General features: G+C 35.4%; 1 protein-coding gene across 1 annotated transcript; it reads right to left on the bottom strand.

Moving 5' to 3' along the window:
• Window positions 1-153: 153 nt before the first annotated feature.
• Window positions 154-24528, bottom strand: LOC107039330 (calcium-binding mitochondrial carrier protein SCaMC-2). The gene is made up of 9 exons (XM_015258888.1): window positions 23825-24528; window positions 20583-20709; window positions 19869-19959; window positions 19675-19786; window positions 3944-4102; window positions 3603-3860; window positions 3109-3276; window positions 2738-2989; window positions 154-2100 (listed from the first exon to the last, which is right to left on the bottom strand). Exons 1-9 carry the CDS (start codon window positions 24014-24016, stop codon window positions 2026-2028), a joined length of 1434 nt encoding a protein of 477 aa, XP_015114374.1. The 5' UTR covers window positions 24017-24528; the 3' UTR covers window positions 154-2025.
• Between the last annotated feature and the right edge of the window lie 3013 nt (window positions 24529-27541).

Below are 27541 nucleotides of genomic sequence, written 5' to 3' on the forward strand. Positions count from 1 at the left end.
TTTCGTTCAATATCTGATGAAGGCAAGATTGCTTTCATTGTAAAAACAAAAATACTAATCCGGTCATTGCCCTAGGACTAAACGTTAAATTTTCAAAATGGCCATCTTATATCGTTTTAGTATGGAGATAAATGATTGGAGACAGCGAATCAGTTATCTATGATATTTTAAATATATTTTCGATCGAAAATATGAACAGTTCGATGTCCAAGAGATTTTGCTGTAGTGCATAAGAGTACAATTACATAATTTTTTTCGATTTTTTTATCAGTTCGTTTTTACAAGCTTTGATTTGCCATAAAGTTGCACATGTCTGTTGAATATTTTGATATTGGAAACGAGAGCCATGCATCGTCGTAGGCTGTTGTAAGAAGCAATAGTAGATATTTCTATTTTTGATCCAATAATGTTGTAGTCTTTGGTGATACAATTGAGTCAATTATGAGTAGATGAATGGAGGATTCCAATATACATAGAGACAATAAAAAATCCTCTGAAGGAAATTGTAACAATTATTTTCAACATGGAAAATCTCTTAAATTAAAAATTTCTCCTACTGTTTAGGGACTGGGTTCTTTTTTCACACTCTTTCCAAGACAATGGTCGTCAATAAATAATGTTTATTCTTACAGAAAAGCTATACATAGTATATACATGGTGAAGCTATAAAAAAGATTCAACTAAAAAAGAAAAAAAAATTACTGATTACGATTGCTCGTTTTTAAAGTCATGTACCGTCAGTCCCATACAGTTCTTTCATTCCTAAAAAAATCTGTATCAATTGTAAAAGCATCTCAATCCTAATTGGATCTTAATTCTTGAATGAAAAAATTGTAATTATGAATTAAGGCAAAAGCAAAAAGAGACTCTAAAATTTCTCTCTCAGTTCTTTTGAAAAAATATGGTTTCAGAGACTCTTCTGGTAATATGACATCACGCGTGATATTATTCACGCTGGGAATGATACTTTAGATGCACTTTTTTTTCTCAAAAACGATTAATGCAACGAAGCATGTAATTTTTTATTGAATATCCTATGATTCGGAAAATGATTGCAGGAGTAAATTGAAATTGAAATGAAATTTCAAGAGTCAATATTTCACATTTTTCTAATAATAGAATTAAGTCGATACTGAAGGGTTTTAGAGAAAAATGTCAGAGTACGTTTTTGGGTGGAAATATATCTAGCAACAAAAATGTCTCTCTACAGTCCTTCCGAAAATCCCTCGTTGTCGAGGTGAATGCTCAGTTAACTAGAATGTGGAATTCAACCTGTTATTTCTTACCACCTTACTAAAGATTTTATTTTGCATTGTTATTATTTTTCCTTATGGAGGCTGTTTTTCTTTGAATTTTAATTACTAACTAGCTGAAAAGATTCGAAAGAACACACTCAATATCGAGCATTGTATCTTTTACTTCTTTAAATTATTTTCCAAATCCTTACAAGCATACTTATCACAGTGTAAGTATAACTTCAGTCATACCGATTGAATGCCATTGATCAATTCAATACCAATGATCGATTAAAATCCAAACAGTTCTACGAGTTTACTTTCTTTTGTATTTTTCAGGAAATTTAATTTATTTCAGTGACTTGAAAACGTCTGCACTGAGTTTAACTATTTTCTTTACTTCCAATTACAGTTTTTAATGTTCTCATAATTTAAAATGTTTTTAAACTCAATACAAACGTGTACACTGAGACACATGCCCTAATCTCAAATATAATACTCGCATAGGCCACACGATTTTCCGATCCACAACTAAAATGTTACAGTAATGGAAACGATTTTTTGAGCATAAATTGCACGTGAAGGTTCACTTCATTTGAATTGTCAAATCGTTAGAAGAGCGAGTTTTAGGATCAACGAGGCAAGTTCGTAATCAGAGCAAAAAGGCTCTGTTCCTTTGGTTGGCACTTGATCCGCCACTTTTCTGATCATATTCACTTCCATTCATTCAATATCTTACAGCTGATAATAATTTAATTGAAAAATTAATAATTCCTAGCAGAGGTTTTCATCACGTCATGTTGACGCCTAGAGCTTGTCTGAAGTGTTCATAGACCACGTAGCTTATTGATACTGCTGGGGCAACCTATGAAAAAGCAAAAAGGAAAGGTTTGAATAATTCAGTAAAGGAAACATTATGAGGGACACAGTTTGGTAGTAGAATGATGATGGAAATCGATTCAAGAATCATACACATTAAAAAATATCTGAAATAAATAGGCATGGAAAACATGAATTATTGAAAAAATCATTCAATATCTTCTTTTGAACTTAGTAGTTTCTAATTTTATCTTCTCCTACTTCATTTCGCTGTGAAAAATTATAAAATAAATTGAAAACCATTTGCCCAATAATGTAAACATGAATAATGAAAAACAATTTAGTAGCCGGTAAAGAATAAGATATTAACCGACAATAGATTTGCGAATTATTACCCAGACATAGCTATTTGAAAAGAAGAGATTTACAGAAATTTATTGAAAAATTCTTTCCTTCAGAATATTTGAATCGTGCGATCTTTCTTCGTCATATCGATGTATTTTCAGTTTAGTAGGGCATTATTGAAAAAAAGTGGAAAAACAATTTTTCCAAAAATTTGAACCTAATTTGCATAAAACTACTAGATTCACAAAGATTTTTGCAGAATAGTTTGTATGATATTTTTTGGCTTCTCACTTAATCGCAACAGCTTTGATTGTTTTTCCATGATTAGCGATAATTACCTTCAGGAAATTAGGTGTTAGACCTCGATACAATCCACGAAAACCTTCTGTCTGTAAAATATCTTGGAAGACCCCGATCATAGTTCTTGAATTTGTACTAGATACTTCAGCCTGCAATCTCGTTCTGACTAGAGCGAGTGGGTAAGAACACACTTGTCCTGCTGTACTCGAGGCAGTGCCACACAGAAGCAGAACCCAAAACGCTGGTTGTTCATTCTTACTGTGTGATCGTAAATACCTGTTTTTTAATGTCTGAAACAAGAACAGTAAATAAATTCAATAAAATAATAATTAATAACAGCCAACTCATGAGGTAAATTCAGGGAAAAACGTGGTGATTAATGATGATTACCGTTATCTTGGGATTTTACCTCATACACAGCTAAATCAATGCCAGCGTAGGGGAGGATGCCAATGAGATTAGGTATATATCCTCGGTAGAAACTTTTTAAGCCACCCTGAGCATATATCTTTTGGGCTGCGTCTATGATACTGTTGAATTCACCTGTTTTTCTTAACGCAAGTCTTGTTTTCAAGACCTGAAAGAAGGACAGAGTTTTGAAATAATTGTCAGAGGCAAATCAATTATATATTTCAACAATAACTATGTACTCAGTTCCAAAAAATATCTTTTCATATTTCATTTTAAAGTTATCCACTATTATGATCAAGTAATTTATTGAAAAACAATGTTCTATTAATGGCTCTTCACCGCCTCGGTTGAAAAATTTTCTGCATTCAAGAATCAATTCGGATTTAAGGCCCGGGTGGATTGTCTTTCATATCAAATAATCGAGATAACGTTCGAAAGATAATCCACCCGGGCCTTAATTCTAAAAAAAAAGTGAATTAGATATATCGTTACCTCTAATGGATAAATAGCAGATTGACTAATACCCCCAGCAGCAGATCCAGCAATAAACCTCTCATCAATGCCCAATTCCCTCGAATCATTTCCCTTGATAAATCTCTTAATCTGCTCATACGCTGCAAACTTGAGAGCTGTTTCGGGTCCAATTTTAAGTACGTTAATTCCATTTCCTCGCCATAAACTATGTATACCACCCTCCTTTAACATGTACTTGAAGCAACTCGTAATATTGCAGTGCCTTGTTCCGTGCACCTGAGGAACAAAATCGAGAAATTCTTTAAAAATTGCTTCCATAAATTTGATATCAATTTAGCGAGTCGGAGTGAACAATTTACCTGGAGATACACTTTTATTCGGTCTAAGGGGGCTGTGCAGGTACGTGAAACAGCGCCGGCAATTCCACCAGCTAGTAAGTGTCTCCACCACATTCCTGAGATCATTTCACTGTTTGTGAAGTCATCGGGAACGCCCATATCCTCCCCAATGTCCATGTACTGTAAACAAACATATTAATTCGTGATAAATTAATCGATACAAACAAAGAGGCATAAAAACTTTGAGAAGACAGCAGTAAATAAAAAAAGCGTAGCGATAGTTGCTTCGAAACTTTCCACCTTCACATGCATGTTGTAGTTAAAGCTGTTTATCCTTGCCCACAAAAATTTAACTTTTTCATGGTCGAGGGAAATTCTACAATTTTTTATACTTGTGGGGGAGCATATGAAACCATCATTTCTGGTGACTAGAAAAATTCGTTTCAATAACTTTGATCAAATGAAATAATCAAATTCTATTCTTGTAATGTTCTTTTATGTAAGTGTAATGACCTTAGATGCCCACCCATAATTTATCTTTTTCCTGCACACTTTCAATGAGTTCTAATGACTCGACCATGTTATGTAAATCAAGAGGAAGCAGCTACGGTTAAGAAGCCATTTTTCAAGGTACATATGCAAGTTCTTGGTCAATACAACTTGCAACTCAAAGTGTTTCCGTGTCATTACATATATACTTTGAGAATAAAATAAGCAATGTTCTATGATTGGTTCCGCCGAATTTTACAGATCTACTTTTAACCGGACTCCTAAATACGACAGAACACTTTGGTTCCGTTTCCCAAATAATCTTGCACAATCTCGTTACCACGTGTGAATAGTGTTCGTGGCTTTCGTCTTAGATAACTTTGATACGCACTTGACAAAGTTCAGTTGATTGATCTTATCTCGAAGAGCTCTATTTCCTTCTTTACCATATATTTGTTCTCGAACACCCTCTTTTCCAAATAAACAGAGAACTTGGAATGAAAATGATACGAAATTGAGCCAGAAAGTTGGTTTGATTTGATTATAAAAATTGAAATTTTTTATTACTCAAATTAATGGGAAATGGAATTCCGCTATTCGCCCTCCTGAACCAATGATTATCGATCCCCCTTGGGAATTGCGTCGGTCAATGAACAAATGTGAGATCGGTGAGACTTTCGATCATGAATTGCAAAATCAACAGAACTAATTTAAGTCAAAGAATTGCGGAATTATTGAGATATTAATTTAGAATTCAGATTTTTTTCAATGAGAAGGAATTGAATGCTTATCATATTCGGAGACTACTGCTTAAGCATTAAAGAGATGGAAAAATTGCAAGAAAACGATTTCACAATCGGACAGATCGAAAAAGGAAGGCTACAAGGTGAATTGCAGTGAAACTGTTCTCCGATCGGTGAATCATGCGCCAAGGACATGATTTACTAATCTATAGAACCTTTTACTACAGTCCCCAGCCGCTTTGAGTGTTTGACACTTGAAGGTAATAACTAAGTGTAACGGAATAAGTTGAATAGTCGCATGCACATTATTTCTAGAAAATCTACAAAAATTGAGAATCTATTAAGAGACCTCCTTCGGACCCCTCCCCTCTCCCTGGAATTTTTATAACAAAAACTAACTTCACCATCTCGAACATATTTGCAAAGAATGCGCCATCAACTTTTTGCACTCCAATTCAACCGAGGGAATGAAAACTAGGAATCGATTTGCTGATGAAATGAATAAATTACTGCGTTTTTCTGGTATTTCTGCAGTCTTGGTAATTATTGATAATTCTAGAATGACATTGATTTAAAAATGCTCAGCTATTCCTGTCTGGGTATGATTTAGTTTTCAGTTTGAAAAGATTTACCAGCATTCTCTTTTCATGCCTTTTATGTATCGTCCCCTCAACTATTTGTCTTCTTTAACTAATTCACATATTTTTTTTCCCCATAACTTGATACTTAACTTCACCCATATCTCCAGCATCAAATCACTATCAATATTGTCAAGCGTATCCATAACGAGCAAAAAACCCCTGACTGGATTGTTAATTGTGACAATTAAAACTAAATGATACACATCAAGATAGAAAACGAGGATGATCCCTCTAACGCATTCGCTGGGCACCTGCAGCGACAGTCGGGCACGTCGCCAGGGTAAAACCGCTCAATTTTTGACTCACTGCCCAATGTCAGTATCAAAAATATTTAATTCGCTCCCACCGCATCCACTACCAACTTGGCTTTCACGTTTCCATTCTTAAATCGGGCCTACGTTTGGTTAAATTACCATGAGGATCTGGGATACTTTCTATCTTCCAAGAGCCTCGAAACATTTTTTATTTATTTTTTGACATTCAAGATGCGATGACAAGATGACTGCGTCATCAATAAAGATTCCTGCTCATTACTAAACCAAAGCATTCGATTTTTATACGATTTTTGAATAATTTAGCATACGAAAGATTTTCTCAAATGTTCAAGAATTTTGCTGTAAATCCACGTTTTTTCGGAATTAGAATTGCAAAATTGTGTGTTTTATATAATAGAGTTGCAGGTAGTAACGTTTTAAATGCCAAGAATTTTTGGCACAGAAACTGCGGAACTATTGAGAAAAAATCAGCAAGGCTGTAATCTTCCTCTACGGAACTCGAACGTAATCAAACGCTTAGAGTGATAATCGAACAGTACAAGTGTGCGGTGCCAGATAACAAAGTCTGGAGTCTCACTGCATTGGTATTGGTAAGTGTATGTGTACTGTAATGAATGTCACTGGTTTTTATTTCTGAAATATGACTAAAGGATATTGCTGATTGATTGATTTCCTACCATTCAGTGCCATTCACCAATTTCAAAATTTTAATCAAGAATAACGTAAATGGAATGACCTTGTTTATAGCACTAGGTGAAATCTTCATCAACTGGTCACAAATAATTTATGGGTATTTCCGCAGGAACTCGTTGTCAAATTATCTAATGACGATGTTTGTTGACTACTGAATTACTTCCGTAATCATCGGCTCTAGGTGAAAATGACAAGAGAAATTTTTTGCAAATTTTCAACCGGGAAAAGGCCTTTTGCCACTGTAGATCGTGACCACTAGTTGATAAGGAATGCGCATAATTAATCATAGTCTGGCTCAAACAATTATACAAATCCTCCGAAGTTGCTGCAATGACGTGTATTTCGATTTATCTCACAAGTCCACACATTACTGAGAGCTCGGCGGGAAGTTCAAGCCTCACCGTGACTCATCGTCTATGTAGCATCATGCAGACACCTCTGACGCTATTTTGGGTCACCAAAGAAAGCCATTCATTTTTCAACCAAATCCAGAAAACTACTCGACTTTTAAACCAAATGACAAATAGTTTGCTGGTAAACACCAATAAGTGAAGGATCCTTAAGGTAATGGTTTTAGCGAACTCTCTCAACATTTCTATTCCCGGGGAATGTGAACGGTAGGTCAGTGAATCTCACCTCACTAGTATTAGTATTATAAATATTTGAAAAGTGACTGATATGAGCTCTCATTTATCTTCTGCTCTTTATCACTTCATTGGACAAATATTTCTCCAATATTCGTTGTTTTATTACGAAAAATCTATTTTAAAGTCGATATGAGTCGACCGCACTTTCACTGTTAAATGTCGACATACCCTTTGAAGTAGTTCATGGTATCTTTGAAGAAATTCTCCACAAACTTGACACCCATTCCCAACATTCCTCTGTTCCAAGAGCCTGCTTGAATTTAACACTACTGCACCACTCATTTTTCTTTATCGGATTCAATTGATCGATACTAGTGTCAATTGGATAAAAGTAAAAGGAAAACGAGAGACCCGAAGGTCTAATCTACAGGTGGAGAAGTTCACTGAATATAACGACCTTCGTGTGGGCCTACGAGGCGCGTGGTCGGAGTCCGATACCGAGACTGAGAAACAACGAGAATTCCAAGTGGTCGGTTAACGCCAGTTGGAAATTGAAATTGTGACTGGGGAAGTCCCCACCAAGTTGCTAGAGATATGGCTGTACGCGACACCGACGTCACCGTCACAAGACCCCACGTATTGGTGAGGTGAAAAAAAGTTTTATCGCTTGAATACCAGTCGGGGGGATTCCACTGGTATTTTTGTTGTTTTATTCTACTCCACTGTCAAAATATGGAAAGAAGATTGAGACGGTACGGGGCTGAGGGTACCAAAGGACAGAGCGGTGGTAATTTTTCAACTCAATTGAGAGATTTGATGTTTCCCTACACTCGAAAATTTCTAAGAATTGGTTCGAAGACGGCCTACTTTACTATTTTTCTATTGGCGTTAAAATGGAAGAATTTTATTCGATTCAGATTCAAAAGTGAATCACAGACTCTACTAATTATTTTGTAGATATCTTCAGGAACAGGTGATTTAGAGAAATCCATACTATCCAGAGACCTCTCTGTAGAGAATTTCACGAATTGAAAGAGAAACCTGCACGGAGAGAAAAATTCAATAAAAATTTCCAGAAAAAAACGTAAAAATTGCGTTTGGAAACGTAATCCGCGAGCGAAGTCAAATTCAATAGAAAGTGTGAGTCGCAACTGAAATTGTACGAATCGCTAGGTAAATTCCACGATTTGTTTCGTAAAAATTAACCACCCATCTGATGACTCACCGTTGTGCGGACAAGTGGTTCCGTAGTTTTTTCCCAATGATTGAGAAATTTTACGGAACGGAATGTAGAAGTAACTCACCAGCTTCATAAAAAATGTTGAACGTTCAAGAATTTTTGATTTTGGAAGCATAATAACTCGGGAAGTTTCTGTGAAATTTGAATCCCGGAAAAAATAGACCATGGAAAAAAGAGACCAAGGGAAATTTTTAAGTTGGGTGGGTTTTAACACGTTTCGGGTGTGTGGGCTCTTTTTTCCTGGTCTATTTTTTCCGCCTACCGTGAAATTTTACTCCTTTGAGAAAAATTACGTGACAATTTCGTACTTTGTTCGGTGATGCGGATGAACCTGAAAATTCACTGAACGTTTCAAATTTCTTCTCTGCTATTCCTATAAAAATTACCGGGAAACGATTCCCCATTGCGGATTACGTGAATTGTTCCGTAATGCTTACTGATTATTTTTCCAACCCAAATAGCGGGCAATATAATTGGCCCATTCGACATCACGTGGTACAAGCTACAGGGTTTTCAACTGATAATTTTTTGATAATTTTCTCTGGTAGTTGCTATATAAAAAACAAAACATCATGCAGTCGAATTAACCCCTCGTCAAACTGACAGATGGAATTCAATTGTGGTAATTCGAGGATTTTTATTCGAAATGAGTGTTAATTATACAATTTTCGTTTCTCAATTGTGAGTTTCGTCTCATAGTCCAATTATATTGCCCGACATTTGGATTGGAAAAATAATCCGCCGAATACCACAGGACTTCAAAATTAATCGGGCATTTTCCTCAAGGTTCCCTGCAAACAAACGAAGGAGTCAAATTTTTCCTGAAAAACTTGACGAACCTATCGGAAAATATTCGATAATTTTGAAGCTCTTGTGGTATTAGAAGTGAATTTCTCTCCGTGTGGTAACATTTTTTTCTGAGTTTGAAAGATCCTCAAACTATGCCATTAATTATGGACTTACCCCCAAGTTCGTGATTACTTTGCTACAAGATCAAATTCCCAAAGGGCTTAAAATATTATATCATATTGTACGGGTCTTTATTATTCTTGGAGTAAATTTCCCGTGGTTGACAGTAATGCTATTGTAGAGAACCCTTTACAACTCTCGAATTTATCAATGAAATCTTCTTAACCGCAATAAAACTTGTGTAAATTGTTGTTGTACATTTTCTACCCATAAATGAATGTTTGAATCATTCACTTTCGTAATTCAATAATTTGAGAATGGATGAAGCAAATTTATCTCCAGAATGAAGTCAATCAGACGAAAGCCTGTAATCTTATTGACGTTAATTTCTCAATAAACATTAATTTGCGCTCGCCAAAACATCTTCAGAGTGATAAATTCAGTTTAATAACTTTAAAGAATTTGCTTATGGGAGATAATTTCAAGTGTTTTTAAATTCAGTAAAATATTCTAAAAGCTTAACAATTAAAGTTGATATTTTTATTCTTGGTTCTAATCAGTTAATGATTAACTGCAAACATTTTAAAATGAATTTGAATTGACCTTGAGATTTGAGTGGATCAGAAAATCTTAATTCGGATAACTCGGTAACTCCTTGTATCACGTAATTTTTACAATGAATAATTTTTGGAAGAGTCACAATGTGCATGATTGAATGCATGTTGTTGTTCAATTTTTTACAGCGATAAGTTCTATTGATATTATTCCCTCGCTTCCAGTAGGTTCAGAGTCCACAAAAAGGCTAGAATGTTTGAATTTCTTTGATGGCTTCATAACATCAACCATCCTCAATGCATTCAATTATTTTGACGCGCTAGCAATTGACGTCACTTGAGCCGAAACTTCTGGATAGTTCATGCACGGTTTCGATCCACTGAACGTTTCGAGTTGAATTAACCTTGCTTCCAAATCCTAGGTTGAGAACAAATACGACTGAAGAAATGGAAGCTACAGGGGAGGGTGGGGCAATATTGACCCCAAATTTAAATAATGAGTTAAATTGGATCAAATCTACTGTTCCGACTTCATTTGAAGGTTATAAAAACAAACACATTGTCATAAGACTGCGTCGTAGGAGTTGTAAGGTAAAACAAAAACGGGGTAAAATGGATACTTCGATTTCTCCCTGAATTTTTTGTTTCAAGAATCTTATTCAATTTCTGAAACACTAGTCATGACTGCGATTTTCAGATTGAAAAGAAAACTCTGTGTTGACTTTTGTCGGGGGGAGGGGGGGGGGGGGGGGGGTANGTCGGGGGGGGGGGGGGGGTAGTAACCCAAATTTTTCTTTGCTCATTTATCCTCCCCTCCCCCATTGTTTTTTGGTAATTTTCTTTGTGAATATAAATGTAGCCATCTTACAAATTTTGCAAATGGACAAAAGGTCAGTTGTGTAGGGCGTGCAATTGTTCACTGAAAAAAAAAAATGTCAAAGTGATTTCAATAATAAAACAGGAAATCCAAAGCTCCTCTATGTTTCAAATTTTCAATTCTATGTTTCAAATTTCTATGTAAAATTCAATACAGTTGAAGTTTATTTGTTAATATCGCTTCCAACTCCAATTTCTCTGTATAAACATATACCGACATGGATCTGTTGGAAAATGTATGTTGAAAATTTTTTTGATTAAAAGTTGAATACGACCAACTTTTTCGGGTGTCCATTTTACCCTACTCTTGAATAATTTTTCGGTTGCGGACTTTGCCAGGAAGCAATTTTGAAAATTTCGATTAGTGAATTTTTTTGAAAGTTTTTTGAGCGTCCATTAGAGTGGCCTATTTTACGGGTATTCCTGAATATTTCCGATTTCGCCTCAAAAAATGATTCTTCAGTTGATAAAATACCCCTGTGAATTTTTCCATATTTTTAAACTGCATTTTGATGGTTGCGCTGTGTTTAAAGTTTGACTGACATTTTTGACGTAGAAGTTAAATATCCTCAATGATACATGATACACCCGTGTCAAGTAGTAAGTATGGCTCCGAGTGAGGGTTCGGGTGTGTCACCCAGGTAATATGTATCTTACAGTTGCAAACAGTACCCGGAAAAGGCTTTAGAAACGGAGAAACCTATTGTTAAGGTACTAGTAACTAATGTTTTTTTAATGGATAGATATTGACACGTAGATACAATTTTTTCAATGGTTTTTTCCATTTCGAGTGGGGCGCATATAAGAGAAACACTTAAAAAACCTTTCAAAGGCCTTTTTACTGATTTGCGAGAAAATGATCAACTTTTTTTCAATTTTTTATAAAATTTATTTTCAAAGTTCTCAAAAAGTTCTACATTTTTTGTCTTAGGTGTTTTCTTGTTTAATCATGTCCTGAGCTAGTAATTTCAATTAGTTTATAAATATTATTAAAAAATGGAAGTACTAGTGGCTTTTTTTCTTATATACCGACCGATATTTTGTAACATTTAGATGAAATTTTGTAAATAGTTTCCATGTTTTTGCATGATTCATTCATAAAAGAATGATAATAAAGGACAAACCTGTCATAACTGGTTCGTCAGTAGCGCTACAGTTGGTAGAATGGGGGTAAGGCAAACCCACACTAATGTCAAGGAGTGGTGAAAGAAGATTTCATTCATTAGATCAGCGAAATAATCCTTCAACATTCCATGTGACAATTTTTTAAAAACTTCGCCTTCTTTGTTTTTTTTTGTATTCTTTAGCCTTTGATTATTCTGGATATATTGAGAATTGGATAGCCGTCATGGGCAAAATATATTGTTTTAATCTGAAGGAAAACGTATGAAATTAATTAAAATGGTTCGAAAAATAATGATATAAAATAGAGTTGAAAGAAATAAGTATAATTGACCTTCTGAGTTGAATAAACACTCCCAGGATTCCTTCGGATTAAATTAGACTTGTCTAAAGTCTTTTTTGTTACAAATATAGTTGACACTTCTTTCAAATATATGGAAAATATAAAATTCTCAATATATCAAAAATAGTTAAAATAGTTATTAAAAACTTGATACATGAAATATTGAAGAACAATTTTTCTGGCCTAATAAACGGAATCCCCTCTTTCATCACTCTCTGACATTATCGTGGATTTTCCTTGCCCCCTTCTGCCGCCTGAAGCGTAATACTGACGCACTATAGTCATCATAGAAAGTTTTCCTCTTTTATTATCGTTTTTTTATGGNAAAAACTTGATACATGAAATATTGAAGAACAATTTTTCTGGCCTAATAAACGGAATCCCCTCTTTCATCACTCCCTGACATTATCGTGGATTTTCCTTGCCCCCTTCTGCCGCCTGAAGCGTAATACTGACGCACTATAGTCATCATAGAAAGTTTTCCTCTTTTATTATCGTTTTTTTATGGATGCATCATCCGAAAACATGAAAACTATATACAAAATTTCAGCTAAATTTTAAAGCAGCTCTACGATGCGAGTTCAGTCCCTTCCCAGCGCAGGTTAGTTCGGCAGGTCAAATTTTTTGCCTAGGCTCAATTTCTGTGCTTACGACCGTTGTAAAAGCACCGCATGAGCCGGACACCTGTCTTTACTGGAAATTTAGGAATTATCTTTCGCATTTTTTTCAGAATTCAATTGGTGGGGAACAAAATTTTTTTCTTTGAATTATTGTCAGATAGTTTCATAATCCATCAACCGAATCGGGATGAAAAACGGCCAGATACCCAGCGTGCTAGAGGCGTCTAAAAATCACTGAATTGAGTAGAAATGAGGATTTTCATTTTGATAAGTAATAAGTTTTCTGTTCAGACAAAAATTAATTCTGTTCTTAAACCTCCCTCTGAACGGTTCACGGAGGGGAAACACCGAGGGATGTAATAATTGAGTCTTTAAAAAATTATTGACACATTCGATCTCTACGATGCGTGTAAAAGTCCATAAGAAATAAAACTACGCGGCGCAACCTTGAAAAATGATTCAAAACTTTTGAAAAAATTCACATGTACTTTCCATGTCTTTGGTTATCCTTATCAAACACGAAAATTATGAAATTCAATTTTTTTTACATATGAGCCATCCTAGTGTCTATTTTAGTCCACCATATGCGGATTTATCAGGTGTCCGTAGTGCCCAATGAAACAATTTTCGAAAATTTGAATTTTTTCCATTTGCCGTCGAAAAAAATTATTTTTTTTGCAAATTTTTTGAGTGTCTATTTTACCCAATATATCCATATTGCTCCACCCTCACCTGCATTTAGCACTGATGTTTCATGAATTAATTGAAATGACATTTTCTCCACAACTGTTTAATTACTAGAGGAATAACACTGGATTGAACAATTGAAGAATACTCAATGTAAACATATCATGATAATATCTGCGATGTTGTTTATTTGTGCGTATGAGAACTGGCCATTTTGTTGTTTCGCAAGTTTATGTAACATGAAAATCTCAGAATGTCGATGCATACATTGACTTTCTTTCCAGATATGGAGGAAATACAAGTCCATGTCTAGAAAAGTCAATGAGATAAAAGACAATTCATTCACTGATATAATCGGCATAAATCTAACATTCTTAGAATAATTCCTTATATCCTCATCCAATTTGTCTTGATATTATGCTATGTAAAGTGAAATCATCAGAAATATTGGAAATTTAATATGTAAATCAGTAGCAAAGTGGTCAAACGAGGCAAGGCAACTCAATTTTGAGGTCATTTTTAAAGAATATCTTTGTACCTTTCATTATTCTTATATCGCCACTGTGAAACTGTAGAACTCTACTTTCCTATGGCTCGACGACGACGATATGAGCTCGTCCATCGAAAATATTAATCGAGAATCGAGATCTAAGTGGAATTTCCTCATTCCGGTTTATCTTATCTTTCCTATTGTATGAATACAATCAGAATTTCATGGAAACGAAGTTCCACGAAAATGTAATAAAAAATCCCGGAAAAACTTTGCTTCTGATTTTCCGGTTCTTTTCTGTTGCAGCATTTATGTGTTGGGCAAAATATTGAAACAATGTAATAACACGGAAAAGCTAGGTAACTAAGTACGCCGGCTCCAGCTGTGAAATTCTCATACACTGATAGAAAAAAAATGAAATTTCATGGACAGTTGACTATCAATTTTCAGGACAGTGACACCGAATGCGATTGAAGGAGAAAAAAATCATGAAATTTCAGGTTTCACAGAAAACTCAGTGAAATTCCAGAATTTTAAGGGACATAAAGACGAGAATTCCTTAATTTATTTGAATTTCCAATCTAACATGAATATTCAGTATCAAATTGCATTGAATTTTCAGTGAAATGTGAAATTTCATGATTTTTCCCCCTAAATCGCATTCAATGTCACTGTCCAAAAAAATTTAAGAATATATTTACCAGAATTTTTTGATTTTCTATCCATTTTCAGAGAAAAATTAAACGGAAATTTATCGTGCTGTTTGATTTTTTCACTAAATTCTGAATTTTCAATGACAAGATTTTCTGAAATTTCAGTGGAATTGGAACGCGATCAAAATTTCCGAAATTTGGCACGGAAAATTCAGACAAAAATTTTTAACAGTCAATCCGAAACTAATTTTTCAACAGTAAAGAATATATGTTCATAATCCAAAAATTTTTATCAAAAAGTTTCCTGCAGAGCCCGACAATGATTTTGACTTCCATATACCAGAATGACAGTACATCTTAAGCTATTTATCTCAGAAGAACTTCTCACAAATCTATCAGTGAAAATTTCAAATGCAGCGACCAATGTACACGCCAACATGCTCCACACACGCTTCATTACATTTACACCTCATGACGTCATTCTTCGGCCTAAGCTGATGAAACTGGGCGATTTATTTCACAAGAAAGCCGGAGATATTGCATCCATCTTTTTCATGGACTCTTGAACCTAGATAGAATTTATTAGAGACCATCGAGGATCATTTCCCTGAAATTCTATAGTGAATCCAACATCAGAGTGTACATTATTCCATTTTTTTTAAAAAGAAACTTTGCCTCCGCTGGCTCGCAATGTGCGTAATCATATCAGAAATGATAACAGGAAGACCCCACATGTTTTTCATTCTACACATGCTCTCGTGTCAACATGGCAAGTATGAGTATTCAATGATTAACATTTTACAGAAAGTAATTCACTTAAAAGAATTTTGAATTCAATTCGCTATCTGCTCTACCAAAACGCAATGCTGGTGTCAGGCTGTTCCAATCACAACGAACATTGTTGCGCATCAGATCCGCCGTGAACCTGGTCGCACTGGATAGAATTGGTAAAGACCTTGATAGTCCGAGGGTCGCCAAATGCTCCCCGCAATCAGTGGTTGACCTCAAGAGTTGAATTTCATATTAACGAAACCCCTTCCTTCACCGTTCTTCGTATGGCTGAGTAGGAGAACGGTCGACTATCTTTCAAGATGTTTTTTCTCCCATTTTTTCCCAGGTTATCCGTTGAGCCTGTCTGGCTGATAATTCTCATATTAGTTAATAACTGCACTCAATAGTAAACGGACGATAAAGAAGGATTAATGAACCTTGCAGACATGTGCATAATCTCATCAATATAACTGTTCTATATTCATTTTTTTTATTCTCTATCTCTCCTGCAACGGAGATTAGGATGATTTGTTTTATGGCTGTTGTCACACAGACAATGAGTGTTGGAATTCATGCCTGAATACAAAAATTAATTTCTTAGTTTAGTTAAACATTTTCTCTTTTCCACCCAAACACTCAGGGTGACATTTATGGCTTTTCTTAGAAAATAGAGACGTGAAGAAAAACAGTCCTCATGGTGAGTCACAAAGGAGAGGCTGAAGAAAATTGAAACAAGGGCCTTTTGTCAAATGGGTCCAGAGAGTGAAAACTCTCATGACTTTTAGTTAGTCGTCCTAGAGACTTCGTTGGAGAAAGATATACCTTCTGCGTGCGATCATTAAAGAGTTTTACTTTGAAGAATAAAACTAATGTGTTTTTATTGAGTATTCCTACACATAATCCAATAATGAGCGTTAAAATTTTTGCAATAAAATCGTTAATAGTAGAAGAAACAACAGTTTGTTCTGTTATTTAACGTGACGAAATGTCGAAATAGAAAGGATTTATTCAACGATTAATCTTCATTGCTAAATCACAAATTGGAAAATGGAATCCAAAGGAGATGAGTCATAAACACGCAAAGTTCATTGTGTCGTGGAAAACTAATGTGGCACAGATATGCGTCAATTGGCACTCTCTCATTGCACCATGGTCTCAATACATATTTTTCTATGGATAACACTATCTCTAAGGTTTTAATCACAAAATTGTGACGTAGAATGTACGAAAACCATACGGAAAATGTATTATATAGCATGCATCTGCAAGACCTTTGAGGCATTTTGAAGAACTCAAATTGTATTCAGTATCCTTGGGTGCTGTACTTCGATCAATGCTGAAATCACCACTTTCGTTGCTATCTATTCAAAGTTTCTAAAAAAAACATCTAATATCCATGGAAAAGCACTCGAGATTCATTAGCGCAAGTATTTTCAAAGATCTAGAGTGCGTGATGTAACAGCCTGAAGCAATTTTCTCTATTGTAGGTGATATATTCTCAAAGAACCCTTACTTGTTTTTCCAAAATCGATTTAATCCAAGAAATGACATTGAATCTATCTTCAGGCATGATGAGGTATTTTTATATGACTAAGGAGGGATGATCATTCAAAAAGTCACAATTGTAGAGAGGATTGAACAGTGAACGTTCTACTGATTTCGGGAAAATCTTCGAGATATCGCACTCGAGGATTGCGCATGCTTGATCCGCATGCAGAGAGAACAAGAGCCAGCTGGTAAAGGAGAACAGCTGGGTATCAAGGTCATTTCATAGGGAGGTACGCGGACAACTCGACTTTTTCCGATGGTGGGGAGAAGTTATTTGGTGGGGTGGGAAATGATGGGAAAAAAAGGAAAATGAGAGAAGCATCACTCCGGTTATCGGACGAGCCCTCGCCTTCGACGAATACAATGCTGCCAGTTGGTTTTATAAAAGAGTGTTAGCTAAAATGTTATGAGACTTATCATTGGTGAGATTATGGTGGGTATTATCTTGTCGTGTGTGAACAGCACGTGGAAACGTGGCATTGAAGAATACTTCACCATGCCAATTACAAATATTCGTTTTTGCTTGTAAACGTTGAGGCGATATTTTTTTTTTCATCATGGCGGGCGGAAAACAGCGTGCTTACCACCTTCGCCTTTGGTCCGCATGACTTCCTTGTTTTGCCTCTCTAGATTACAAATATACTAGTAATTTTCTGTAATTCTTTTCCAGGTGATTTTTCTGGTCAATTTCTTTCAACTTTTTCAAATCAACCGTTCATTCTAATGCCATACAGTGTTTCGGAAATTTTTTCGAGGGAACGCAATTTCAAAACGCTAAAATGAACTTGTCTATCTCTAAATTCCAGCAAAGACTTGTTTTTTATATTCATGTATAAGTCTCGAGTGCTCCAAAGTTTCCTTATTTTTCATCTTATAAATACGATTCAATAACGAAGCGGTAAAACGGTTTAAGTCGACTTCGCGCTTAGCTGAATTTTCGGAGAATATCTCCGAATCTAAGGGAGATAGCGAAATTTTCATCGTGACCTTTTTAGTAGCTCTCAATTCGATCTACAGAAAAGGTTATAAGAAAAATTTTGCTATTTGCCTTAAATTCCAAGATATTTATTGCAAACTGACTAATAATCAAAATCGACTTAAACCGTTTTACCGCTGCGCTACTGAATCTACCTCATCTGGATGTTACCTTACATCCATACCATCCCCACAGTTGTTAAGAGAACACCTATTTGAGTTTATAATCGAGTCCTCATGCGTATTCTGAGGGAAAAAATTTGTCCATATGATAAGAAAATATCTCCAATTGTATTTTTAAGCGGTTTCGTAAAATTTGTTTGCCTTTGAATGCGCCCTGTAGAGGGTAAATTATTCTCATAAATCTTTATAGCCTATTTTTCCATCCATCTCTTCACCTTTTTTCTATAATGGAAGGCCTTTTTGTACCGGTTAACAGTTTGTGATATATGACGGAATTGAACAGTTTGTGATATATGACGGAATATGGGAATAACTAGAGAAAATCGCGGACCCGATCGATTTTGCCCCGTATAACCACGAAAGACTTCATTTTTTACTGTTTTTACCTTCAAAATGCTTCTTACGCCGTAATTTTCATACGATTTTAGCTTTTTTAAAATGTTTGTTACACTCCAAAAAATAAAGTTGAACATACGTTATACTTTGTTCGCAATAAGTCATCAATAAATGAATTTTGAATTTCATCAATTTTTCGCGTCTCTAGAGTAGGACTAAAAATTCATGATTTTTAGTAATTGAGCATTGTAATCATGCCTAATCTAATTTTTGTGAACGAAAGAAATGGCAGGTTAAAGCGAAAGGGTGCCTGCCAAAAGAAAATTTATGAAATTCAAAATTCATTTTTCATTTTTTTACAGTAAAAATTTTTTGGTCATTCATATTGAGAATAATCCCGATTTCCTTCCTACCTCATTCAAATCCCATCCAATCATTTCCTATGACGTCACAAAGATGTGGACCGCTATATAAATTCATAATTAAGAGATAATTCATGATCTATTGCAAATAAAGTAAAACAGATGTTTAACTTTATTGTTTGGAGAGTAACGAACATTTGAAATAAAACTAAAATCGTATGAAAACTACGGCGCAAGGAGCATTTTGAAGGTAAAAACAGGAAAAAATGAAGTTTTTCGTGGTTGTACGGGGTGAAATCGTGCGGGTCCACGATTTTCCATAGTTATTCCCATATTTCGCTATATATCACAAACTGTTCAGTGGGTCCCAAGTCCCAGTGAAGACTTAAATTTCACGAACGTATCCCTTCAAGTATTATTTTCATACTACCTTTATAATATTATTTTCCTTTCCATGTTTCAACTAGAACCATTAGCGTTAGTTTTAGTAGGATAAGTTTCACTTTAAATGAAATTAATGGTAAACGAGCATAGAAGATTGTCAATTACAATCTATTATTTGATATCATCACATGATGCATAAAATTCTCATGACGTAATTCCCATAAACTCGTGGGTTTAATCGGATGACGATCATACATGATTGTCAACTCACCGTAGAGTGTCGCCAATATGTGATGAGTGCATGAATGTCATCGCTTGGTGCATAGAGCAGAAAATCTCGCCATTCATTGAAACTTATACTTAAGCTCCCATCTCGATCCATCCTGGAATTAAAATACAATTAAACTCCTGATAAACTGGTGATCATCTGCCATGGCAGTATTTACACCATTTATGGATATTTACCTTTGCAGTAATTTTGTTGCTTCAGCTCTGTCCATTTTTATTCCCAGATCCTTATTGAAGGAACTTATCAACTCCTCCAGATCAATTTTACCTGAAAACGGGGTTATACAGATAAGGGAAAGTAAGTAATTGTATGAAAAAAGTGGGACACTGGAGGAGTGTTGGTAAATTTATTTTGAACCTCCATGAACTTCTTTTTCTTCCAGTTATATATTTTATTATTCTTCTTGTAGAAGTTCCATCAACAAGCATTTCTTTCTTCTCAAGAATCAATTATTATATTTTTCTTCGGTGCATCAACAGTTTTCTCTTCCAATAACTGAACACATATTATATGAGAATTGAATGAAACTTACAATTTCGGAGGGAAAGATAGACACGTTATAAAAGATTAATCACCAAATAAATGATGGTAGTTATCTTTTTAAATTTATGTAGTGAACTTTCGATGAGAAAGTTTTTCTAGGGAATGTGGAGATGAAAAAAAAGTCATGCAGCCTCTTTCGGCGATTCTGTATGAGAGATGACTCAAAAGTGAGAAAGATGAGTTCGAGATGTGAGTCTAACCGTTTTACAACTTCAATGATATTTTGATACATTCTGTACATAATTTATGGCTCGTATTGTGCATCTCTCATGCGTCCTAGAAGTGTCAGGTGCTTCTATACAGCCAGACTGATAATATGTTAAACAAGTGACGAACACAATACTTACCATCTTTATTTTTGTCGAGATGCGTGAACTGTAGACGAAGTTTTTTTTCATGCTCTATAACGTAGTGAATGAATTCAGCTAGACTTATGTCACCGCTTTTGGTGCTGTCAGACTCTTGCAGGAATTTCTAAAATAGCACGAGTGATGAAAATAAGTTATTTTTATTATTTTCAAATTCTTATTATCACAATTGACTATTTCGTGGCACTTTTTTTTGCATTTTGATATTGAAAATTTGGAAATCAATACGTGAAACGCAAGAAAAAGAAATTTTATGCGGATTAATAAAGAAAGGTACTGGATTTTTTTGAAAAATTCCAACGCTTATCAGTGAGGATGTCACTGAGTGATGTCTTATTTATTTTTTCGCCATCAATATATTGATGATGGGCGTCCGAATGGTCTGAAATATTACAAAAGTTTATAGCTTTATAACACTAACTAGCAGCAAAAATTTCAGGTGGTTACTGCCACCTCCATGAGTGCTATCAAAATTTCAATGTTTCGAATACTTCATATGAGCGGGTATACCCATTGTATATTTTCTGTCCAAATTTCAAGTTGACATCTCGATTTTTGCACAAGCTAGTGATACCAAATTTTTTTATGAAAAAAATTGTTTTCCGGAAAAACAGAAATATCTCGAAAACTTTGTATGAACTGGTATATATGTTTTGATTCATTTAGATAGAAGACTTCGAAACGAATATTTTGAAAACAAAAAAATCGAAATCAGTCTTCTAGTTTTGAAGATATTTGGGGAAAACGACTCAAAAATGAATCGCTTTTTCTCCAAAACTATTAGATCGATCGGCCTGAAATTTTGCACACAGATAGCCCTGATTAAGACCTATAATCTGACAAAATTTAAGATTTTTTGGAACTACTTTAGTCACTCAATTACGTAATTTTCTAAAAATTGACCACCGGGAAGGTGGTGGTGGATGTGGTCACATACAAATATGGTCGCCAAACTTCGTATTTTTACGTTTCAGACCATTCTACATAATTTCCAATCGAAATTAGAGAATGCGAAAATCAAAGGATTGCAATGCTTCCATTCGGACGCAGAAAGTAGACAAGATAAGAAATCTACAACATTACTTGTCACCACTAATGTCATCGACAATTACCCCCCATCATTCAGTAGACGTCGGCCTCAGTGAAACCTTACAAAATACAATTTAAAAATCGTCCGAGACGACAATTGAAGGGTGAAGGCTACGAATGCTCTAATGGAATACCATTACACTATTCTACTTCTGTGCTGCAAAAATGCATCCCATCCTCCCACATGAAATAACAATCTCCACATAATAACGCTCAGGACCTTCCACGAAAATGCTCCCTGACGATTTAATACCCTAATTTCCCTTGTATTAGCCTATACTGAGAATAAAAATTATTTTTGCCAAATATCCATTTACTTGAGAGAAATATTTCTTTTTTCAATACCGTATTTCTCCGGTCGAGTCATTCCCAGGCAATCATCATTAGGTTTCAATTACGTAAATTATATTGCTCTAGAAGATGATCATGTTAGTTATGATCTTGAGTAAACTCCTTCAATAATTATCAATATTAAAAAATTAATTGAAATTCTTCTCTCTAGAAAATAAGAAACTTAGGAAAAATGAATAGTCATATAATAAAATGAATAGTCATAAAAATACGAAGCATTGTAATCGTTCAAATTTAAGTTTTGAATTTTTTGTGTTATGTCGACCCATTATGATCCAAACAGTTCGAAAATGCACTTTTCGTGAGAAGACCCGGTAAACCGCGATTCTAACCTCGCTTCGCTCGGTTTGATCGCGGTTTACGGCCCTTCTGACGAAAAATTGCATTCATCACACGGTCCAAAAGTATTTTCTGACGAATGTGATTATAGGCCGAGCCGAAGGCGAGCCTACATTCGAGCCTACAAAGCCACATTCGTCAGAAAATACTTTGTGGACCTTGTGATGAAAATAACTATTTCTGTACTGCTTCTCACGATTTCTCGTCTGGGAATTGGTATTACGTACTTCCCAAACTCGAAAACTTGAAAATCACTACAGAAAAATATTGTTCCTGGGCTGTTGCGATGGGGTTTTTTTACTCGTGTGGTTGGCCACTCCTCGCCTACGGCTTGGAGGCCAACGCTACACGAGTAAAAAACCCCATCGCAACAGGCCGGAAAAATACAATAAAAATACTATGTTATTTCAAATGTAGGTATTGTTGAGCCCTATCGATCGCCGTTAATTAAAATTTAATTAATCGATTTTTTTTTAATTATGAGAAATTTATTGAATGTTGACTTAAAAAATTTGTTTCGATGTCCCTTTTACCGAGTTGGAAGATGAAGGCGATAGCAATAATCGTTACGTTGATTTATTCGAAAAATTGTAAAAATTTTGTATTTTTGAAAATCAGAATTCCGGGGATATCATTGGATATCATGTTTCAAATAAATTCAGTCCTAGCTTAAAATGTTTGTTTTAATGCCATTAACTGGAAGTTAAAAGGTGATTACGATAGCCATATTGGTTGATTTGATTTTTATGATGATTGTTGAAAATTGAGAATTTCTCATAAATTTCATGAATTTTTCATGAAAGTGAGCTTGATGTTTCAAATTCATTCAAGTATGTGCAAATAAAATTTTTCTATTAATATTTTATCGAAGGGGTGAGGGGAGAGATAGAACTGTGATGAAAAAGACAATCGGTTGTATAGACGAAAAAAGAATAATGATGCTGATAACATTCAACTAAGGTGAAAATCTGACAGAATTAAGTAAAAGGAAATCTTATTTAATTTAATAAAATGAAATAAACAATGAATTATACATGATAGAGGGAAATGATGTGCAAAATAATCATTCGGAAGCATACTGATAATTTATTAACAAAAATAACTACACTATATACAATACAAGAGCAATTTCCCACTTGTTTTCTGTGTATTCATCCAGATTCAATAAATGAATCCCTAAATAATAGCAAAGGAAATTCAAGAATACAACGAGTGAAAGCGTTGACTACGATGATGCCTGAGTGCGAAATAAAGGCAAGGTCAAATGCGTGGAGACGAAAATGAGGTCAAAGTGAATCCTAATGCGGTTAGTCAATTTGAAAAATAATTCCATAAAATTCTAAAATTCCTTCAAAATGACATTTAGAAAGATTTTCAATTGACTCACTGTCAATTTTCAAATGGATCATTCATTCAATAAATGAAGAAACATGTAAATATACCTCGGCGTATCGTTTATGAACGCCAACTTGGTGGAGAGCTTGTGCCAGATCATGCACATCGATCCTTCCGTTTCCATCAATGTCCAATTGTTGAAAAATCTTGGAAAGTCTCTCCTCAGCCTGTGCTGGTAATTCATGAAGATAATGAGGCGGTAGTACCAAATGTACATTGGCTCCACTTCTCGTTGGCATGGTTTGAAATTTTTCTTTGCACAGCTAGTCACAGAAATTCGCGATGGAAGACGCCAACCACTTCACTGCGGTATACAGCGTGCTCTCGAGCTTCCAATATTTAAAATTTCTCGAATCCTGGTGAAATAGGGGAAAGATTGAACTATCACGGGTAATTAAATAACACGAAAAGCACCGATTAATTTATATCATTAACGTGAATGCAGGGAACGAGGTTAAACCTCGCGTTGACACGATAGATTCTCGGTGCGCAACCGAGAATGTTATACGTCCAGCTGGCCAAATGTACTGACTGCTAGTACTCGCGTTTAATTCTCAATGGCAAGTACCACCAACAATTAATTTTACACAGTAGTCTCATTAATTTGGGAGATTATGCGACACATTTACTTCAATCGACTAATTAATGAATTTATAGTTGTGAATTTTCGACGGGGGTTTCCGTATACATTTCGACCGGCTTCAAAGTTCACATCATGCGCGGCGTGTCATTATTCCCGTGTCAAGCGACCGTGGTGTACACGCGTTCTTGGAAGTGGAATGAAAAGAAAAAGGGTTTTGGAACAAGTGTACGGTGGCGGCATCTGTTACTGTTGGAGGTCAACTTCATGCTGGAGCTGCTCCATTTTACGGTTGGAAAACAGAATTTTGTTCGGTCTTACCCAGATCAATAAAACCTCTGATATTGATCAGTTTTGGATCAACACTGAAACACTTGTTTAGATCCAAAACTCATCGGCATCTCGAGATCTGATCTGTCTTCTTCATATCAGATGCGATTCGGATCGAGTCATGGTTTGATATGACAGGATCGACCAACACTGACTGAGCCTCATCGAATCCAGACACTTATATAAGATCTTGATCGGATTCTAATCCAAAACTCTAATGAGAACATCCTGGATAGTGTCGAATCGAAATAATCTAATATGGAGAAAGCTGAGCTGAAGATAAAAAATTGAAAAACAAATTGCATGCTAGAGTCTATATGCTAGGTAGGGGAGGGTAGGGTAAAATGGACACTGGACTTTTTAAAAATAATTCATAACTCAGGAACAAATGTATCGATAGAGCTCAGTTTAGGCTCATCACAAAGGGAAAGAATTGTTCTTTGTATTGAAAGAAAAAATGATTAAATTTTATTAACATTTCAACCCGTCATTAATTTTTCAAAAAAAGTCAAAAGTGTCCATTTTACCCCAACCTCCCCTACCATTTTGTATCCATTGTGAGAGTTCCGGATTGAGTTGTTTTTCTTTTATTTTTTGGTGCGTAGAATCCGAATTTGAAGGTCCTTTTGCCAACAAGCGATGCAAAAAACGTTATTAACAGTTTAATTGTAGAAACCCAGCTTGCTCGAAAACTAAGGAATAAGGTAGGAATAACAAAAACAAAATAACAAATAGTTGAAATGAAAAATGTTCCTCTTGTCACGACGTGAGGCTTCACGAACCGAGAGCTGAACAAACTTTTCTGGTGAATACAAATGCAGAACTCGCCTTCAGCTCGCCCTGCAACCTCATATTCGTCAAAAAAAATTTCTTCGCCCCAATGATATAATAGTAAATTTCATCATTAGACCGAAAAAATTTTTCTGGTGAATATGACGGCTGCAATCGCATATGTTAGAAATTATAATTGAACACACTTAACACTCGATTTTTATTTTCAAAGTAATAATGAAGATCTTTATTAATTAAAGTACATAATACAAAGGTCCAAAGGTCTCAATCGGATTCATCTCAACTCTCAGTTGTCCTGTCTTCTTCTTCTTCTTCCTCTTACTACTATTTATCTACTGAGTCGGTAAATTACGTTTATGTCGCGCCGTGCAATGTCTATAATATTCTATGGATCTATATTTTCTGCACAGTGCGACATAAAATATTATAGATCACTCGGGCATAAACTTCGTTTTCAACGAATGTGACTTCGTACCTCGCCTTCGACTCCGGTCTGTAAACTTCACATTCGTCGAAAACGAAATTTCTACTATTACTCTAGTGTACTATTTCATCACGCTGTGACGAAAAGTGGAATTTCCGCCACATTGTGATGAAAAATATTGTTCGTAACTCGTGAAAAAATATTTTTTAGCTCGTTCCGAAATACTATTTTTTCAACTGTGAGGTTTGGTCGAGTGAAAAGCGAGCATTGTAACTACTCGTCGAAAAGATTTACCACGAGTTGTGTACAATTTTTTGTAAATTGCGGGTTTACAAGAATTTTTCTTAAATTGGGTGACAGCGGNTTTCAAAACTCAAAATACCTCGGCCTTCCAGTAGTTGCAAAGTGAAAGAGGCACAGAGGAATCCGATGCCTCGACTTTAAGGGTATTATGGCGGGGTCCAAGCTGAAAAAAAAAAGCAGAGAATTCAATGAAAATTGCTTAACAGATTATTCGATCCATTTGAAAGCCGCGTGCAAAATGTCAAGACCCCTACTTAAACAATAATAATGGGAATAATTTTTGAAGTTGCTACTTATACACGCGGTTGAATGGGGCATCGGTAATTTTAGTGCTTTTCCGTCGTTATTGATCTATCGATAACGTAGGAAATTCACATAAATTACCTATGCCCCATTCAACTGCGGGTATAAGTAGCAACTTCAAAAATTATTCCCATTATTATTGTTTAAGTAGGGGTCTTGACATTTTGCACGCGGCTTTCAAATGGATCGAATAATCTGTTAAGCAATTTTCATTGAATTCTCTGCTTTTTTTTTTCAGCTTGGACCCCGCCATAATACCCTTAAAGTCGAGGCATCGGATTCCTCTGTGCCTCTTTCACTTTGCAACTACTGGAAGGCCGAGGTATTTTGAGTTTTGAAACGTTTCCAATGTTTCTGAAATCGAATGAGTCAAAACTAAGGGTCAAGCAGAAGCGTCCCCTGGTACATGAGAAGAAAAATTCCTAGAGAGCTCGTCTGGGTTGATAGGGCCAGAACAAATCATTACCATCTGAATAAATCCCTGTATGACATAAAAATGGTAAACAGCCCGGAATGCTTGTGGAGACAATACTGAGACACAAGGCATAGATCACGTTCTGTGGTATTGTCCCCTGTATACTCAAGGGAGAGAACAAATGATAAATATACTAATAAAAGCTCGATGTCTCAGACCGCCCCTAGCGGACTGACTTCAGAGTTGAACTCTTGAATATTTCCACAATTTCAGAGAAAGTTCAGAGTTCGGTCAGAGTTGGGGTTATGTCGGATTCTATGTCGGATTTTAGGGGTATCTCTGAACTCTTAATAGTCCTCAGAGTTAAGAGTCCAGTATTTTTATTGTTGATCATTATTTATTCATTTCTGGGGAAGAGAGGAGGGTCCATTTGTTCTCTGAACACTCACCTGCCGTCAGAGTTAAGAGTTGAGTTTTTTTATTGTTGATCATTATTTATTCATTTCTGGGGAAGAGAGGAGGGTCCATTTGTTCTCTGAACACTCACCTGCCGTCAGAGTTAAGAGTTGAGTTTTTTTATTGTTGATCATTACTTATTAATATCTGTGGTGGGGAGG

The sequence above is a fragment of the Diachasma alloeum genome, unplaced genomic scaffold (genome assembly GCF_001412515.2).
Source record: "Diachasma alloeum isolate Michigan unplaced genomic scaffold, Dall2.0 Dall_scaffold_00296, whole genome shotgun sequence".
Classification (NCBI taxonomy): Eukaryota; Metazoa; Arthropoda; class Insecta; order Hymenoptera; family Braconidae; genus Diachasma; species Diachasma alloeum.

Coding starts and splice junctions, on each gene's coding strand:
- LOC107039330 (XM_015258888.1), bottom strand. CDS start 24,016: ATGCCAACGAGAAGTGGAGCCAATGTACATTTGGTACTACCGCCTCAT. Junction 3,861..3,943: donor GAATAAAAGTGTATCTCCAG/GTAAATTGTTCA, acceptor TTTGTTCCTCAG/GTGCACGGAACAAGGCACTG. Junction 2,990..3,108: donor TTGATTTAGCTGTGTATGAG/GTAAAATCCCAA, acceptor TTCTTGTTTCAG/ACATTAAAAAACAGGTATTT.